Source organism: Gorilla gorilla, chromosome 3, assembly GCF_029281585.2.
Source record: "Gorilla gorilla gorilla isolate KB3781 chromosome 3, NHGRI_mGorGor1-v2.1_pri, whole genome shotgun sequence".
Lineage (NCBI taxonomy): Eukaryota > Metazoa > Chordata > Mammalia > Primates > Hominidae > Gorilla > Gorilla gorilla.
In genome coordinates, this window is record NC_073227.2 from 107,014,877 (window position 1) to 107,032,900 (window position 18,024).

General features: G+C 34.1%; 1 protein-coding gene across 13 annotated transcripts in view; it reads left to right on the forward strand.

Moving 5' to 3' along the window:
* Positions 1–18,024, forward strand: part of PTPN13 (protein tyrosine phosphatase non-receptor type 13) — a 222,882-nt gene that overhangs the window by 103,054 nt on the left and 101,804 nt on the right. For 9 of the 13 annotated variants that reach the window (XM_019025698.4, XM_063705403.1, XM_063705405.1 and 6 more), the window contains one exon: positions 5,405–5,965. The exons of the other annotated variants lie outside the window; for them this stretch is intronic. In XM_019025698.4, coding sequence (XP_018881243.4) covers positions 5,405–5,965 — 561 coding nt within the window. The remainder of the gene's footprint in view (positions 1–5,404; positions 5,966–18,024) is intronic. 13 annotated transcript variants of the gene reach the window in all.

The following is an 18,024-nucleotide window of genomic DNA, read 5'->3' on the forward strand; positions in this document are numbered from 1 at the left end:
TTTTGCAGTGTATTTTTTCTAAGAATAAAAAATATTCACATATGATTTGTTTATGTATATATGACTTCCATCCTATCTCCCTTTCCAGTGTGGGTCTGTAGAAAGAAAAAGGTGAGCCTTGCAATATTTATCAAATTGTAAGGATTATCAAATGCTAACATAATTTAGATTTTATTACTTTCAGTGGTTCAGAGGCTTAATGTTTCAGAAATTAATTGTTACATATTATTTTAAAGATAGCAATTAAGAGATTATACTGAGTCTATACCTACTTGATAACATATTTTTAATAGGTTATTTCTCATTTACATGTATACATATATTTGTTTCATAAAGGACACTCATAAAAGTTAAGCTTTCTGGACATATAGATGCTGGGGATAGGGAAAACCTATGTTAAGTTCATTAGTTTTTATAGGTGTTCAGTGTATATTTGTTGATTGAACGAGAAAAGGTTTTATGGAAATACTAGATTTTGAAGTGTAATATATTTGTAGTATACTTCTTTAATAGCTCCATAAAGAAATATGTGAGACTACGGTTTATTTATTTAGCCTATGTTAAACATTAAGTTGTATGCAAAAGAAAAATAAAACATCTTACCTCATATTATTAGACCATTTTCTTATTATAACAATAAAAACATCAGAAATTTTAATCCAGATTTTAATGCCTTTTATTTGTGATTTTGTTTTTATAATACTAAGAAAGATTTAGTATTATTGTCTAATAGTTCCTTAGAATTCTTATTATTAACATGCTGTTCTAATACAGATAAGGAAGCGTTGACTGTCATGACTTTACAAAATTAACAGAGAAATCAAATCCTTAGGTAGATTGTTTGTTGATTTTATCCTCTAATAGTCATATTGGAGAATAAAATCTCCCTTATATCTAAACTCAAGAGAATTTGTGAGTAATTACAATTAGTCACTCAGGATTAACCAAATTTTGTTTATGTTTCTATTTTTTTTAGTAGAGTTAAAGGTCCTAATACTGAAATAATAGTCTTATTTGGATCAAGTATAAGGGAAGAGTATTCTTCAGACCTTCTTAACCATCAGTGCTTTGCACAGTAGTATTGCACAAGTGCTCTTTTCATTTACCTTTTACAAATTCATAAAACCTCATTTTAAGGACAGAACCAATATAAATATACTAATTACAGCCATTACCAGGCAGAAGCATTCAGCAGCTAATAGTCAACTGCATAGACTAATTTTAAAAGTTTAAGATTGAAAAAAAAATTATCTCTTGAAGAAGTAATTCTTCTAAGACACCTAGGACACTTGGCAGTGCCAGTTCTTAACTGTCAGTGGTCAATTGCAGCAAAGCAACCTTGTGATACATTATTAATAAAACATTTTCTTCAGTGTGCACCAACCTAAAATCTGTATGTGGTGATAGCATTAGTTTATTAGGCTCCTGACTACAGGAGTAGTCTTTAATAAAGAAAATGTTAAGATGGACAGGGAGATACAGAATTAGGTGGAAAGATGTATGCAAATTTGGGGATAATGCCTTATACCTAGTGATTTAATTGTTCAGCTCAAATGTAATAAAGATTTTTATCTATAAGTAAATGACCTTAAAAGGTCTCTTCTTATATCTTACCTCCAAGATCTGTCACAGAAGCTAAAGCCCAAACTGGTGGGCTCTCTGACCCTACTTTGTTACCTAATACTGCCAGTGCTGATTAAATAGCTTCACTGAGCAGAAAGATATCAAACATTTCCTGCCAAGCTTAAGGTGGAAACTTACACTATTATTCAGATCAACATTGTGGTGCTTTAGAACTTAGGCATATTAATAATATCATGTTTCTTTCTTTTGAAACGCACTTGGACACATTTGTGAGGATACATGGGGACTTGGGGAGCCTCTTTTAATATTGAAATGTCATTTCGAAGTTTACTTCTAAGAGATGTGAATTTTTGAGTCTGGGTGAAGTGAAAGGTAAATGATGATATCCAGTGTAGGATAATGTTAATCACATATAACAAAAATAGTTAAAACACAATGTAATTTACAAGGAAGTTTTTTCTAAAATTTAACTAAATTTTCTAAAATTTAACTAAAATAAATGGGATGTGTTCTATTACAAAGACTTTTTATATTCTTGAAATCTTACCCAAGGAATACAAATATGAAATCTTTTATTTGTAAATAAGGTATATTTATTGTTTGCCATTTAGCTTTTAGCAAGCTATGCATTCTCCAGAAGGAAAATGCTTAGGGCCATTGCAGTGATCTAGTCAAGCAATAATGTTAATTGGAAATAGGGTGATGGCAGTGGAATTAGAATACATGAAATAATAAGATGTCTTTGAGAATTTAAATAGCCATCATTTACTGATGGATTTGATATGGGGATTAAATAAGGTAAAAGATTTAAGGATGGTGCCCATATTTCTGTTTTGAACAATCAGTTGAGTAATTGGGCCACTTATTGTAATAGGAAAGACTGGGGGAGAATGGACAGTTCTGGATGTGCGAAGCAAAAGATCAGTTTTGAGCATGTTGCATTTGAGGGTCTTCTGAAATACAAGTAGAAGTTTCATTACATATGATTGGAACTCCCAGAAGAGGTCGGTGCTAAGCATATCAATTGGGAGTTGTCAAGGTATAGATGATATTACTGCCTTGTTAATGGAAGAAGTTATATAAATACAAAGTGAGTAGATGAAATTCTAAAACTGACACCTAAGGAAATCCAACATTTGGATAGCTAATAAAGGAAGAAAAACCAAAGACTAAGAATGAGCAGTCTGACAGGTAGGAGGAACGCAGGTATGTAAAGAGAGGAAAGATTGAGTAAAGGATGGTCATCATAACCAGTTTTTACTGAGAAGTAAAATATGTATATCAAAATGTCCATCTGATTTGGCAAGCAGAGATCATTGGTCATAACTAATGAGAGTTGCTAATGTATAGAGTAGTTGGAGGCTGATTAAAATGGGTACAATAATGAATGGGAAGTAAGAAATGGGAGATAGCAGTAGCTAGGGGGAAATGTGGTTAACAGAAGAAGAGTTTGGTTTGGTTTGACTATGGAAGATACTAGATTATGTTCACATACGAATGGGAATATTCAACAGAAAGGAAGAATATTGAAAATATGAGGAGATAGCAACAGAGAATTAACCAAAGAAGTAAAGTCTTTGATAAAGTAAAATTATGAGGGGGGAATCCAGAATACATATTGGGGATTGGCCTTCAACTGGCAGGAAATTTCATCTTTTAAGATGGCAAAGAAAAGAGTAGACATAGCCTGGCGCAGTGGCTCACACCTGTAATCCCAGCACTTTGGGAGGCTGAGGTGGGCAGATCACGAGGTCAGGAGATCAAGACCATCCTGGCTAACATGGTGAAACCCCATCTCTACTAAAAATACAAAAACAAAATTAGCATGGTGGTGGGCGCCTGTGGTCCCAACTACTCGGGAGGCTGAGGCTGGAGAATGGCGTGAACCTGGGAGGCGGAGCTTGCAGTGAGCCAAGATGGCGCCGCTGCACTCGAGCCTGGGAGACTGAGCGAGACTCTATCCCCCCCCCCAAAAAAAGAAGTAGACATAGGTAGTATAGAGTTACTCATGGAAAGATGAGAAAGCTCTCCTCCAACAGCTCCGGTTTTCCTGGAGTTATGACAACACCATCAGCCAAAAGAATAGGGAGTTAAGTTAGAAAATGTGAAGAATGAGGAAAAGTGAAACAGTCATTGTGGAAAGTAAGCACACTATTAACACGTGGTGTTGCGTGTACAAAGTGATTGACTATGAATTTATGGTGTTGCCAAATACCCACTTGTTTGATGTTTTTCCAAGTTTTAACTGCTTGTTTGGTAGTCAAGGTAGCAGGATAAGGCAGATGGTTAAGTTCATCTATGTGTGGTTTATGATCCTTGAATCCTTTCCATTCTTTTTTTAAATCTATTGTGTTCTATCAATTTTCAAGAATATCTCAGTTCTCTATTCAATAAAATTTTAAATTAATGAGTTCCAAATGTGGTTTGTTTAAGAATATAACTTACCCCTAAAATACTGTAACACAGACATATGTTTATCAGTTTTCAAATTATCTTAGGTTAGAAGCTGGAGTCTGTGACAATCTGTGTCTGGATGTGGTATGGTATATTTCTTGGTGTTCTTTATCTGATGTGCCCAAAATGTAGATGTTATCCTTATTTACACTTGAGTAGATTCATGGGAAGATGAGGCACAATAAAAGCACAATGTTTTAATCTTATCCTTAAGCAATTATTTGCTGCCATTCTGAAATGAATTCCCTTTTTAAAGATTTTTTAAGGTAAAATTTGTGTTCAGGGAATTAAAGCTCATAGTTGTTACACTAAAGAGGCAATTGGTGTCTTTAAATAAATTAACAAGCAATTTATTATTATTAAGAAGGTTTTAGTCATTATTTTATATTGTATAGCAGATAGATACCACAACGATCACAGAAGGTAGCACATGAAATCTTCAGTGTTTATGGGCTATTGAGTTAGTGACTATAAAATATTTACCCACATTTCTTTTTTCAGTAGTGGCCATATATATGCTTTTTTGTTGAATCTATGGATTCACAAAATTAATTTCTGGATGGACATTTTTGGTGTGTGTCACATTTATAGACTACTGCCTTTTAAAAGTAAAATGACTACTGATTTTTAACTACATCAAGGACTAAAGAATAAGGGTTGGTACTTTATTACAATTGGCAAATAATGGTAAATTATGTTCTAGAGGAAAAAACTTTTTTAGTGCATGAGGGTCTGACATGGAAACAGTAAGTTTCTTTCATAACTTAAACACAATCAAAATTATTTGGATTTCAAACACAAAGTTTTCTGAAAACATGTCTAATTATAATAAAATCTTGATACTTAAGAATTTGAAATGCTACAATCCTATTTCCATCCAGAATATAGCAAGAATTCTTTGTTTCTTCCTTAAATGTGTGTATTTAAAAGATCGAAATATACCAGGGCTTTATAGTGATATGACATACGTTTGAGTTATACCTTTAGAAGTTAAAGTAGTTCACTATACATTCCATTATTGCCCCAAATCATTTCTTGGATAGTGAATATTCTTCCAAACTGGATAGTTGTCTGCTTTTTTAAAACCAAATAATTCACATTTGATGAATATAAAATAATACCACTCAAAAATGTCAGTTCAGTATATTGCTTTTATTAGATAAGAGACAATGAACTATGAAAAGTTATGCAAACATAGTATCTCTTTCCTCTTCCACTATGACCATCATCACCATCCCATTTCACCTCTGATCTTCCATTTGGAGCATTTAGGAAATTGCCACCACTTTCATTGTCAATAGTGGATTACATTTCCATTTATTTTCTAAAAATTGTGTGCATACATGATAGATTCTTATCATTCCAGGAAGAAGCTCTACTTCTGATGTACTAGACATACAAAAGCCTCCACTCTCTCATCAGACCTTTCTTAACAAAGGGCTTAGTAAATCTATGGGATTTCTGTCCATCAAAGATACACAAGATGAGGATTATTTCAAGGACATTTTATCAGATAATTCTGGACATGAAGATTCTGAAAATACATGCTCCCCTTACCAGTTCAAAACTAGTGGCCCAGAAAAAAAACCCATCCCTGGCATTGATGTGCTTTCTAAGAAGAAGATCTGGGCTTCATCCATGGACTTGCTTTGTACAGCTGACAGAGACTTCTCTTCAGGAGAGACTGCCACATATCGTCGTTGTCACCCTGAGGCAGTAACAGTGCGGACTTCAACTACTCCTAGAAAAAAGGAGGCAAGATACTCAGATGGAAGTATAGCCTTGGATATCTTTGGCCCTCAGAAAATGGATCCAATATATCACACTCGAGAATTGCCCACCTCCTCAGCAATATCAAGTGCTTTGGACCGAATCCGAGAGAGACAAAAGAAACTTCAGGTTCTGAGGGAAGCCATGAATGTAGAAGGTTAGTAATTTTGTGCATGTTTGAGAAAGAATTGAAGTATTTTAAATATTTTTTCGAAATAAAGAAGGGTTATTATTCCACAAGTCTTATTTTCACTGCCAAATTTTTGTGCCCTGGTTAGTCTCTTACTTCTCTGTCAATTTCTGTTCTCCCTTCCATCAAAACCCTAATCGAAATACTCTGCTTCCACAAAGTCATCCCTAATAAACATGCCCAGTCACGTTACAGTCTCTCGATATTTGGGGTAGTATATTTTTAGATTGTAAGCTTCTCAAAGGCAGGAGGCATATTTTCTACTTCTTTTTGCTTAAATTCTCCACCATACCGTCTACCATGCACTATCTCATGGGAGGCTTCAGTAAATAACTGGTTTGTGGAAATAAAAAGCAGTTTATCAAAATCAGCAATGCCGGAGAAGCAGAATAGCATGGTTATGGTGCATTGCTTCTCAAACCACCAGCTTCAAATTACAAATTTTGGGGGCACAACTGTAGAAGATTATAATTTACTTTGTCTGGAATAAAGTTTTGAATCCATACCTTTTGAATCATAGTACATTTTAGGTTTACAGAGTCAGCCTAGGTTTGAATTAGTTCCTCCATTAGTAACTATGTGGTCTTTACTTGGGCTTCATCTCTCCAAGTCTAAATTACTCCATCTGTAAAATGGGCTTCTCAAAGTAGGTTAATTAGGTAATGAATGTAAAGTGGTTAATATTACATTATTAGTGTGAGTAATATGAAAATAACTATAAATGGTAAATTCTTATTCTAGAGAAAAACTGTTTCAAAAATACTTGATTTCACACACAAAACTCAATATGTTGATTGGAGTAAAATTATGTCCAAGACATATGGATAGAGGCTATTTTCAGTATAAATAGATGTGACATATAGAGGCTATTTTTAGTATGAATAGAAGCAAGAGAAAAGAAGAGATAATTTTTAATCTAATTCTGTACATTTTTTAAGATTCAAGTTTTATACTGCCCTTGCTTCCTAGACAAATCCTAGGACATAGCTGATTAAAGACGACTTTAAGATCTTTCTAGTTCAAAGAAAAGAATGACATAATTAAGGGTCATATTTATTTTTAAGATCGTTATTCTAGTGTAATATTTTTTATTAATATATTTCCTTTAAAGTATTCTAAAGGTCTGTTGTCCTGTTACTTAAGTTTCAGGCATAGCTCTGGAGCTGAACGTAATTTATGAGTTTTGCTGTACTTCGAGTAAAAGAAGCTTTGCATTGTTTTTTCAATTTCAGGAATTGAAAATTAGTAAAGAATTTGAAATTATGGAGGAAAATATTGAATAGTTAATTGATATGGGTTCCAATATAACATGAATTTTTCAAAAACATTAGCCAACTTTATGAGATGGTTGTATATAACCTTGATGGAAAACTTTCAAAGATAGGAAGTAAAAATTTAGAAATTTATATTATACACAACTTCACAACTTTTGGAATCGTGATAGCAAAGAGATTAGGCACTTTCTGTGGTTTAAAAGAAAAGTCTCCTTTTTTATGTTGTACAACAGCTAGTATATGAACATTAATTTAGTCTGACCTTCTGTCAAGCATGCCCTCATGGAAACAATTATATAAAGAAATCTTGTCCATTGTGAAAAAAAAAACCTTCAATGATTCAAATAGATAAAACCATTATAGTTTTGAAATAGAAATAATGAAGATATGTACCAATCTATATGAGTATTTCTAACATTTAAAAGGCTGAATGGTATCTTTTTTTATTGTGAATGTTAAAAATGAAATTATAGGCCAGGCATGGTGGGTCACACCTGTAATCCTAGCACTTTTGGAGGTCAAGGTGGGAGAATTGCTTGAAGTCAGAAGTTCAAGACCAGTCTGGGCAATATAGCAAGACCTCATATCTACAAAAAAAATTTTTTAATTATCCAAGTGTGGTGGTGCACACCTGTAGTTCCAGCTACTCAGGAGGCTGAGGTGGGAGGATCACTTGAGCTGAGAAGTTTGAAGCTGCAGTGATCTGTCATCAAGCCACTGCACTCTAGACTGTGCAACAAAGCGAGACTCTGTCTCTAATGATAGTAATAATAAAATTGGCCAAGCGTGGTGGCTCATGCCTGTAATCCTGTCACTATGGCAGGCTGAGACGAGCAGATCACCTGAGGTTGGGAGTTCGAGACCAGCCTCACCAACATGGAGAAATCCCGTCTTTACTGAAAAAAAAAAAAATACAAAAATTAGCCAGGCATGGTGGTGCATGCCTGTAATCCCAGCTACTTGGGAGGCTGAGGCAGGAGAATCACGTGAACCCAGGAGGTGGAGGTTGCAGTGAACCGAGATTGCGCCATTGCACCCCAGCCTAGGCAACAAGAGCGAAACTCCGTCTCAAATAATAATAATTATAATTTCTAATGTTTTTGTGTGCAATCTAAGTTTCAAAACATTACTTGTCTTGATATTTGGTAAATTAGTAGTAATGTGAATTAGCAAAGCTTGAGATTTTTTTTTTTAATATTTGAACCTTGGTTTGAGAGTTAAACAGGAAAAACATCAAACATTAATGGAAACGTATTTAATCTGTTAAATTATACCATAATAGTCTATTTAATATATTTTGTTTGTTTTTCATTACCAATAACAAAATATATTAGACTATTGTAGCATATGATTCTATTATCTTCTCAGTTAATGTGTATGCACATGTGTATAAGTGTTAAGGAAACTCAGACCATCTTATTTCTACATATGCTTTTATATCTGCAAAGATGATACATAATTCTTGTAGAGCCTTATTTGTTCAAAAGGTAATTACGTATTTGATACATCATTTCCAGATTTAGAAATTTCGTATTTGTTATAGGATGCACAAACAAAAGAAAAGCTTTAAAAAAAAATGTGCTTTCAATTGTTTGATATAGGACAATCCTGAAATCTTTTTAACTAGGGTTTTCAAAAGCATTTGCTCTCATGAAGAACCTACCCATTATTCCCCCAGAGGATATTTTACAACTCAGTTAAACAAACACCTAAAAATGTTGGATTATTATGGAAATACACTACCTTAAACCTCCATTATTAGATAGTAACTTGAAAGCAGCAATAAATTATGTTTGCTTTAGACTACAGGCATTAATCAAAAGGAATGTTAGAGGTTTAGAATTCAAAAGCACTAATTCTTACTAGTTATTTAGTTGAGTAACTTGCTGGTCTTATGCTGTGCTTTTTCTAAAGGTGAGGTAATTTATGTTGCAAACAAGACTGGGCGCGGTGGCTGATGCCTGTAATCCCAGCACTTTGGGAGGCCAGGGCGGGCAGATCACGAGGTCGGGAGATCAAGACCATCCTGGCTAACACGGTGAAACCCCGTCTCTACTAAAAATACAAAAATTAGCCTGGTGTGGTGGTACATGCCTGTAGTCCCAGCTACTCAGGAGGCTGAGGCAGGAGAATCACTTGAACCTAGGAGGCAGAGGTTGCAGTGAGCCAGGATCGTGCCATTGCACAGCAGCCTGGGTGACAGAGCAAGACTCCGTCTCAAAAAAAAAAAGACATGCGCAAACAAACGTGCAGCTTGTTAATATGAAGATTTTAGCTACTATACAAAGAAAAAAGAATAGAAAAATCATGTAAATCCCATTTTTCTCATTTAATTCTCATGAGAGACAGGCTTCACAGATCCCTTTTATGTGTGATAAATCAAGCAGAACTGTAAATATCATTAATGTACACATTTTATTGTACACATTTCTTAAACTATTTGCGTTTTAAAAGTTTTAAAAAGAATGTTTTGTACAATTTTTGTGATCTTTAAATTTGGCAGCTGCTAATGGGTTTCAGTAATTATAGAATTAGAAGAGGTCTTAGAGCACATGTTATTGAAACATATTCTTGGGCTTGTGAAGATTTAATAACATACCTAAGATCACATAATGAGTTAAAGATAGAGTTTTATTATTTTGGAGATTGTAGATTTTCATCATGGATTTTCAGAATATCAGTCTAAGGATTTCCCACTACATGTGACTTAAAAAAAAAAAAAAAGATGTATGCCCACATTCCTTGAGCTGATATAATAATTGGAAGAAACAAAATTGCTAAATTTTAATTTGTTCTTTGGGTGTTCTAGGAGGGTTATTGAGTTAATAAACAGTTTTCTCCTCCAACCTCTGATAATATAGCTTTTTCCTTAACCCAGGCCCCATTCTCTTGAAAGGATCCTTTACCTAAATAATCTCCTCAGCATTTCCTCAGCTAACATCAACCAGCTAACTAGCATAAGGGACACAAGACCTTCAAATCATGGAATTTGGAAGTGGAAGGAATCTGGATACCATTTAAACCAGACATCTCATTTTCAGAGGTCTGGAGAAGTAGACTAGTTTGCCAAAGGAGATACATAATTCATAATTCATAACAGAGCCATATTTTGAATCCAAGTCTCTAGAGCCCAATTATAAGATTCTTCCACTCTGCTGTCCTGATTTAAAGAAGAGACCAGATACATGTCAGATACATGGTTGAAAAGATGTTGTTACTGCCTGGGACATTGGACATTCAACTAACTGCCTTCCAAGTCCCTTAAGTCTCTCCTTAACAAAATTATATAATTTTTAATACAGTGAAACAAGATAGTATTAGGAAAGGCTAAAATGAGGCACTTTTGGTTTTTTCTGTATTAAACCATACGGTGCAGGAGTTAAGGCAGAACTCCATTATGTTATCTATTGTGGTAGATAGTATTTTGGTGGGGTTCTACTATGGTCGGATCTTTAAGGCAGCTAATCCTATGACTGACCAGATAGGCCATAAATTGTCAAAAAGCAGTGATTGGCATTGAGTGGTCTGATTTCTTTGGGAACAAAATGAGATGGGAACAAAAAAAGATCTCAAGAAAGAAATTGTAGTTGAAATTGAAAAATTATAAATAGAAGATTATTACTGCGATTATTAAGTTAACTTTTCAGATCGTTCTCTACATATGTAAAGCAGTAGGGAAGGGGCAGGAAGAAACATAACTTAGGTTTCTCTTGTAGAAACTAGTTTTAAAATTTGATGTTGCCCTTTTTTGCTTTATTCTTTTAATTCTACTTTTTTTTCACCTCAGCACAGGACTATCTAATTCTCCTCTTTTTTCTCAGTATTTTATTTTCTACCTCTTCAACTCCATCCCAAGATCTGAGTGGTTGTCTGTTTTCTAATAGGAGTATCTGACAAATGTCTCTTTCTGTCTTTCTTGTAATGTGATTACCATACACGCCCTATCCATTGCTCTGTGGGTTGGCAGTAGATTCCTGATTATGAGAGATTGACTTGGAACCAGTACTGTGAGTACAGAGTGAGCAGTACTCCCACACCCTGGGTGGGGATCATTAATAGCATTTGGCTTCCAACAGTTGCAACTCCTCTGCATTCTGCACAATACTAGAAAGGAAAGTATGAAGAACAGATACAACTAATTTCTACAAAAGTGGCTATGGTTAAGTGTTATTTGTTTAATGGGCTGTTAATCAACCTAGTTCACATCAAAATGAAATATTGTTTTCTTCCTTCTAGTAGTGTGATCTCTGGTCCTAGCCTAGTTTTGCTATCCTGTGACTGCCCTGTGAACACAGCTTAGACTCTGTGTTGTGCGACTAGAATATGTAAACACTCAAGTATGGGAACCCATTCTCATTTGAGGAACCTTAATGTTTCATTTGAGAAGATTGAATTTAAAAGTTTACATTCTTATAGTTATGCTTAAGAAAAGCAAAGGGATGAATTTATAAGTGTGTGAGTTCATGTTCAATTATTATGTGTGGTACTTTTAGTATCTTAATAATTTTATGGAGATATATATATTTTTTCAAAACTTATCTTTTTTAAATTCTAAAACTACTATTTCTTTACTTCCCTTTGAATAGCAAGAAAAAAATGATTATTATTTAAGTTACTCCATGAGCTAAAATAAATAATTTTAATATTAAGTTTCTATTTGATTTATATCAGTTCCACAAAAGTAAATGAGAATAAGCAGGGATTTTCTGTAATATTGGTCAAATACCACATGTATTTCAGGCATTAATGACTTAATTACTAGATTAAGAAAACTTAAGTATTAGATTACAAATGAGATGCAAATATATTTTGTTTCTCTGAATTATAATGTAGATAGAATCAACATCTTAGAAAGGAAAGAAGTGTCTACTGTGTTTCCATGGCTGGATTTTAAAGAGATTTGTAATTTAGACCAGTATTGTCCAACAGAATTTCTTCAATGGAGGAAATAGTCTATATCTGCACAGTCCAACTCAGTAGCTAATAGCTACATGTGACTATGGAGCACTTGCAATGTAGGTAGTGCAGCTGAGGAACTGAATATTTTATTTAAACTTACATAGTTACATGTGGCTAGTAGTCACCATATTGGACAGTGCAGCTTTAGACTATTCCCATATGATATTAGGTCAGTATAAAATACCAGCACTCAGTTGAGGAAAGAGTGGCTTTAGAACCATTTGGGAGAAGGTGAGCAATAAATCGTTATTTAGTTTAAGTAAGAATACAACTGAGAATATATATTTACTTCTCTTCTTTCGGTTTATCCAAGTGGAAAAATAAAATTACATTTTTAAATACTAGGGAAAATTAAAGGTCAAACCAATACAGACTTTCCAGTGTCTGTACTCATGATAACGTGAGATCAGAGTTCACAGAAATAATATGTTCCTTTATTGGAAATGAGAGACCTAATTTAAATCTACTCATAGCATGGTTCACATAGACCCAGTTTGGCTTTGACATAGCCACTCTCTAAGGACGGATTGATATGTCTTAAGAAAGATTGAAAATGGATCTTACTAACAATAGGTATCATCACATTTTTTAAGACCCAGCAATTTTAAACTGAAGTGTTTCCTTATTTCATCCCAGTCCCCTTGTGTCTCCATTTGTCTCTCTGCCGTGCAAGTTTGAATACCTTTATTCTCTGCTATCAGCCATTTACCAATGTTCCATCACCTGAACAGGATAAAATTCTAGCTCCTTGGATCATCATACTTAAGGTTCCCCATGATTATATCTCTCCTCTCATCTTTTAGCATTTCCCATATCACACCTCATACTATCATTCTCTCCCTTTCTCCCTGTCTCCCTCCCTCCCTTTTTCTTTCTCTCCTCCCCACTCCTTTCTTACTCTCTTACACACTTTTCCTCCCTCTTTGCCTCCCCAGCTCTGAATTTGTGTGTATGTAGAGAAAAAGAAATACATACACACACACACACACACACATATACACACACAAACACACACGTGTGGATGGATGCGTGGATAGATGATTGATTGATAGATCTACCTACCTACTTACCTATCTACCTATTTATAGGCCATTTTATATTTCCTTGCCTTTATTCACACAGCAATCTGCCTTAAGATTCAAAGCTTTCGGACATTGATGTTTCAGGAATCTTTCTCTCACCTCCCCAGTTTAGGATGATGATGGGCTGTTTTTCATTGAAATTATTGCTTTTCAGGAGCTTGTCTTTCCTCCTACAGACCTCGAAAATTTGGCCTGGTCTAATTCATAGCTGTATCCTTAGCATCTGCCACTACACCTGACATATAATAGGTACTCAGTGTTTGTTAATATAAATGGAATATTACAATGTGGCTATTAAAGAATTTTAATATATGCAGTGGTGCTATTTCAGATAATGGGTTACAACAATATTCTCTGGCAAGTTATACATATAGTGAGGAGAAATCACACCTCCTCTTCCTCCGTTTTGTCCAACTCATAAGAGTAAACTCACATACTTTTCACATATAACCTGAACAACCAACAGAGAATGTAATTGATTTCCTATTGAACTCTGTACTCTTTGAAAGTTTTGAAAAGGACAGTGAAGTCGTAACAACAGTGAATCCTTGAAGATTCTGAAAGTGATACAGTGAGCCTAGCCGACATCACAGCCCAGCTATGTGGCTACTATATCACACAAGACCCCCATAGAAGGAGGTGGAAACTGTTCATTCTTTTTGATATCCCTACTCTGCATATATTTTAGATCTATAGAGTGACTAACAGTTTACAGAACACTTCTTCATATATCCTTCTTTACTTACATACATTCACTCTTGTATGAGCTTTGTTCACCCAGGTTAAAAATTTTATTCATTATGTCTAGCTCTCAAGGGATTTTAGAACATATTCTATTGATTGCAATGTGATGTAATATGGAATACAATAGACTAGTAAACACAAAAGGTACAGTCGCTAATCTCCCAAAATTATTCTCCCATAAAGGAAGCATAGAAAAGAACACTTAATATATGAATACATAATATTATTACTGTGTTTCTCTGCTTTGTTTGAAAATTGAAATATTTTGTTAGGACCCATATCCTTAAAAATGTGAGATTTTAAAAATGTTTTATACTTCTGCACTACAAAAGCAGTCATTTTATTTCTCTTCGAAACTTGTGTCTGTAATTTGGGTCATGTATTAAAGGTAAAGAAATGTCAAGGTAAAAGTGGTTATTTAATTCTTGTTGCAATTGGCTGAGTCTCACTTTCTGCATATTACTTGTCTGGGCTTGAATATGTGTCACTTGTACATGGTGTTTCTAGATTACAATTTGTGTTGGCTTAGATTCATTTTAATGTGAAAATTGTAGACTTTAATGTTTCATTTGAAATAGCTTTATATAAGGCCGGAATATTATGCAAATCTTCATAATCCAAGTCTGATCTCCTAAACATTTAAAGTATAGTGTACATGGTCACATGCCACAACTTTATATGGTAAAAGTGCTAATTGTGTTAAGTGGTGGTAGAAATTGAGACTTTCAGTTGTCAAGAACTTATGGCAAAACACACTTGCCTATTGAAAAACGGCTTTTCATTGTTGCTGTATAAATGGCATCAATATAATAGAGTCACTGTGAATTTTGTTCAGAGTAGATAAGATTACAGATAAAAGCTAATAAAATATTTGTTAAGTTTTTATACCTCATTCTGACAAAAAATAGTATACTCTTAATTATGGTAAAATAGTACTAGAGATGAAAGGATATCTTCTAATGATTATAGAATCTGTATAACTAGACTTCTGTCCAAATCTTAATTCTTTGTTTTTTGGTTTTTTTTTTTGAGACAGGGTCTCGCTCTGTCTCCTAGGCTAGGTGCAGTAGCATCGTCTTAGCTCACTGCAACCTCTGCCTCCTGGGCTCAAGCAATTCTCTCGCTTCAGCCTCTCAAGTATCTAGGACTACAAGCGTGTGCCACCACGCCTGGTTAATTATTGCCCTTTTTTTTTTTTTTTTGGAGAGATGGGGTTTCACCATGTTGCTTTGAGTCTTAAGGCAGATTGCTGTCTGAATAAAGGCAAGGAAATATAAAATGGCCTATAAATAGGTAGGTAGGTAAGCAGGCTGGTCTCAAACTCCTGGGCTTGATCAATCCACCTGCCTTAGCCTCCCAAAGTGCTGGGATTACAGACGTGACCCAACATGATGGCCCAAATCTTAATTCTTTAAGCCATTCTTCATTAGTCCTTATTATTTTCATTCTTTCATGACTATTCTACAAAATGGTTTTGGAGAGAATATATTGATATAAGTTTTATGTGTTTATGTACATTTATTTACACACACCCTATTTGGTACTTCTTTTTTGGTGACATCACATTTGGTGATGTACTAAGGCTGATTTTACTCTCCCATTCGCTCTTTTCTTCTCATTAATATTTCTAACACTGTGATTTTTTGCTGAAACTTCATTTTCTGTAACTGAAAACTAAATTACTCATAGGAAGTCAAAAAGAAGGAAATTGTCTAGTAAAATAAGGAATAATTATGATTCTAAATGGACCCTAGTACTCTAATTTTTACATTGTAGGCTTCACTTAGATATTTAGTAGCTGAGAAAAGAAATTTGCAAACCAACAAATTAGATATTGAGAACTAATTTTCAGCCCCACAAAAGACAAATAAATTCAGTCTGACACCTGTAATGGTGAAAGCTTAAAATTTTACCATTACAGTTATAACATTGCAATGAAGGTGGCTACATATGCATTTTATAAAATGTGTATTGGTTATCCTAATAGGTCCATTGCACATGATTCAAGAATTTTGGCATTCAGAAAACTTTGTAATATTCTGTAAGTATGTAGAAGCATCTTTTTGGTTTAAAAAAAATAGTCTGATACATTCTACTTAAAATACCAGCCAGGTTTTGTTGGTACTGGGAAATGGGTACATGAAGATTCATTATACTCTTTATTTTTGTGTCTGTTTGGAAGTTTCCATAATAAACATTTTTTGAAAATCACCCGATTAATACCACATTCCTGGGATCTGTATCAAATCTAAAGTGCTGGAATTATACACTCAAAAATAGAAACAATGTTCGTGTGTCTGAATCCTCTAAAAAGAAAAATAGTTAATAATGTTAGCATACCTCATTGACAATTAGATATTACCTCTCTTCAACAGACCAGAACAGAGGAAGAAAACCACTTCTATCTGGTTAGTGCCTACTAGATACCTTTATGCGCAGGTCATCTCAGAGAACCAAGAAATGTTTCTGCTCAGATGACTTGTAAACATGGAAAATGTGCCTCTCCATATATACCACTGCAAGATTCTCTTGGTAAAGAACGTGTAATTTTATAACCCTGAAAACGTTAAATTTATTATTCATAAATTTTCCAAGACACACTTCAGAACACAAGAAGCTCACAAAAAAGATTCTTACTACTTCAGTTAACATAGATACACCCACCCCTACCCCAGTATTTGAAGAAAAAGAAAAAAGTCTTTCTACCCCTGGTAGGCAAAGCAAGTTATCCCATTTGTGTTTTGGAGTACCAGTGCTCTATTACTATAAAGCAGTAAAGTATCATAAGGTAATAACCTCCTCCCCGAAGATGTATTACTGAAAACATTTACAGACCAATAGTTCATGAAGAGAAAATGATTTATTATGTTTTTAGGAGTGGTTAGTCAAAGTTGCATTTGTTTGTTTTACAGAAGGAACCCAGAGATTGAAAAAAGTTTATTAGTAGTGTCAGAATGAACTGAAGAAAAAAAACATAGGGTAGTAGTAAGGGTGAGGAAATATGGATATGTGAAACAATATAAGAACAATTATAAAGTACCACCAAAGAATGGAAATTCAGATTAAAATTTATTTATGATCTTACAGCCACTTTGCAAAAATAGTTGTGAAACAGTAAATTCATTTATTACTTAATATGGGGTGTGAAATTGTAACAAGGCATAACATCCAAGTGACTAAAAGTTCTTTACTCATTTTATTGAACAGGTTTATTGTGACTTCTACTTTTCTCTGTAAGGTATTAAAACCATACTGCCTGTTTAGATTTGGTTCTTATCCATGGCCTTATTGGTCTTATTGTCCTGTATGTTGCAATTTCGGGTTTGCAATTTGGTTAAGTTTTCTTGGAAAAGTCCCTTAAAAATTTAGCATGAGGATTCTGTAACAATAAAACAAATGTACTTTGGTGTTCCTTGAAAATGGCAGTTCCTCTTAAGTAAAAATATAACTTGCATATAATGTACTGTATTCATTCAATTTAAATTAGTATTAAATTATTGTTTTCCATCTCTACAGTCCATTCAAATTACATTCATAATGAGCCAGAGGATTATTTTAAATTGTTTATTTTATCATAAGACTTTCCTGTGGTAGGATGCAATCATTTAGAAAAAAAAAAGTACTGGTAAATACCTTGATTTTTTAATTCTAAAACTCAGTGGTAGTATTATTGATATTTCTGTTCACCATACACAAAGCCAGACAAAGTCAAGTATGCAGTATTATTCCTAGTTCTCCAAGTAAACATTATCCTAGAAACAGTGCAGAACTTTCTGTCCATGGAGTCTGTGGCCAGTCATCTATACCTCTTCTCGCATTTATTTAAAGCTTTGTCTCAACATGACTCTTATCCTTTCTTGGGGCATGAACTCTCAATTTCCAGTTCATCATCCCTATTCTGGTTCCACAAACCTGGTTTCTATGGTACCATTTAACTATTTCACTTATTATTCTTTTTCTGTTAAGA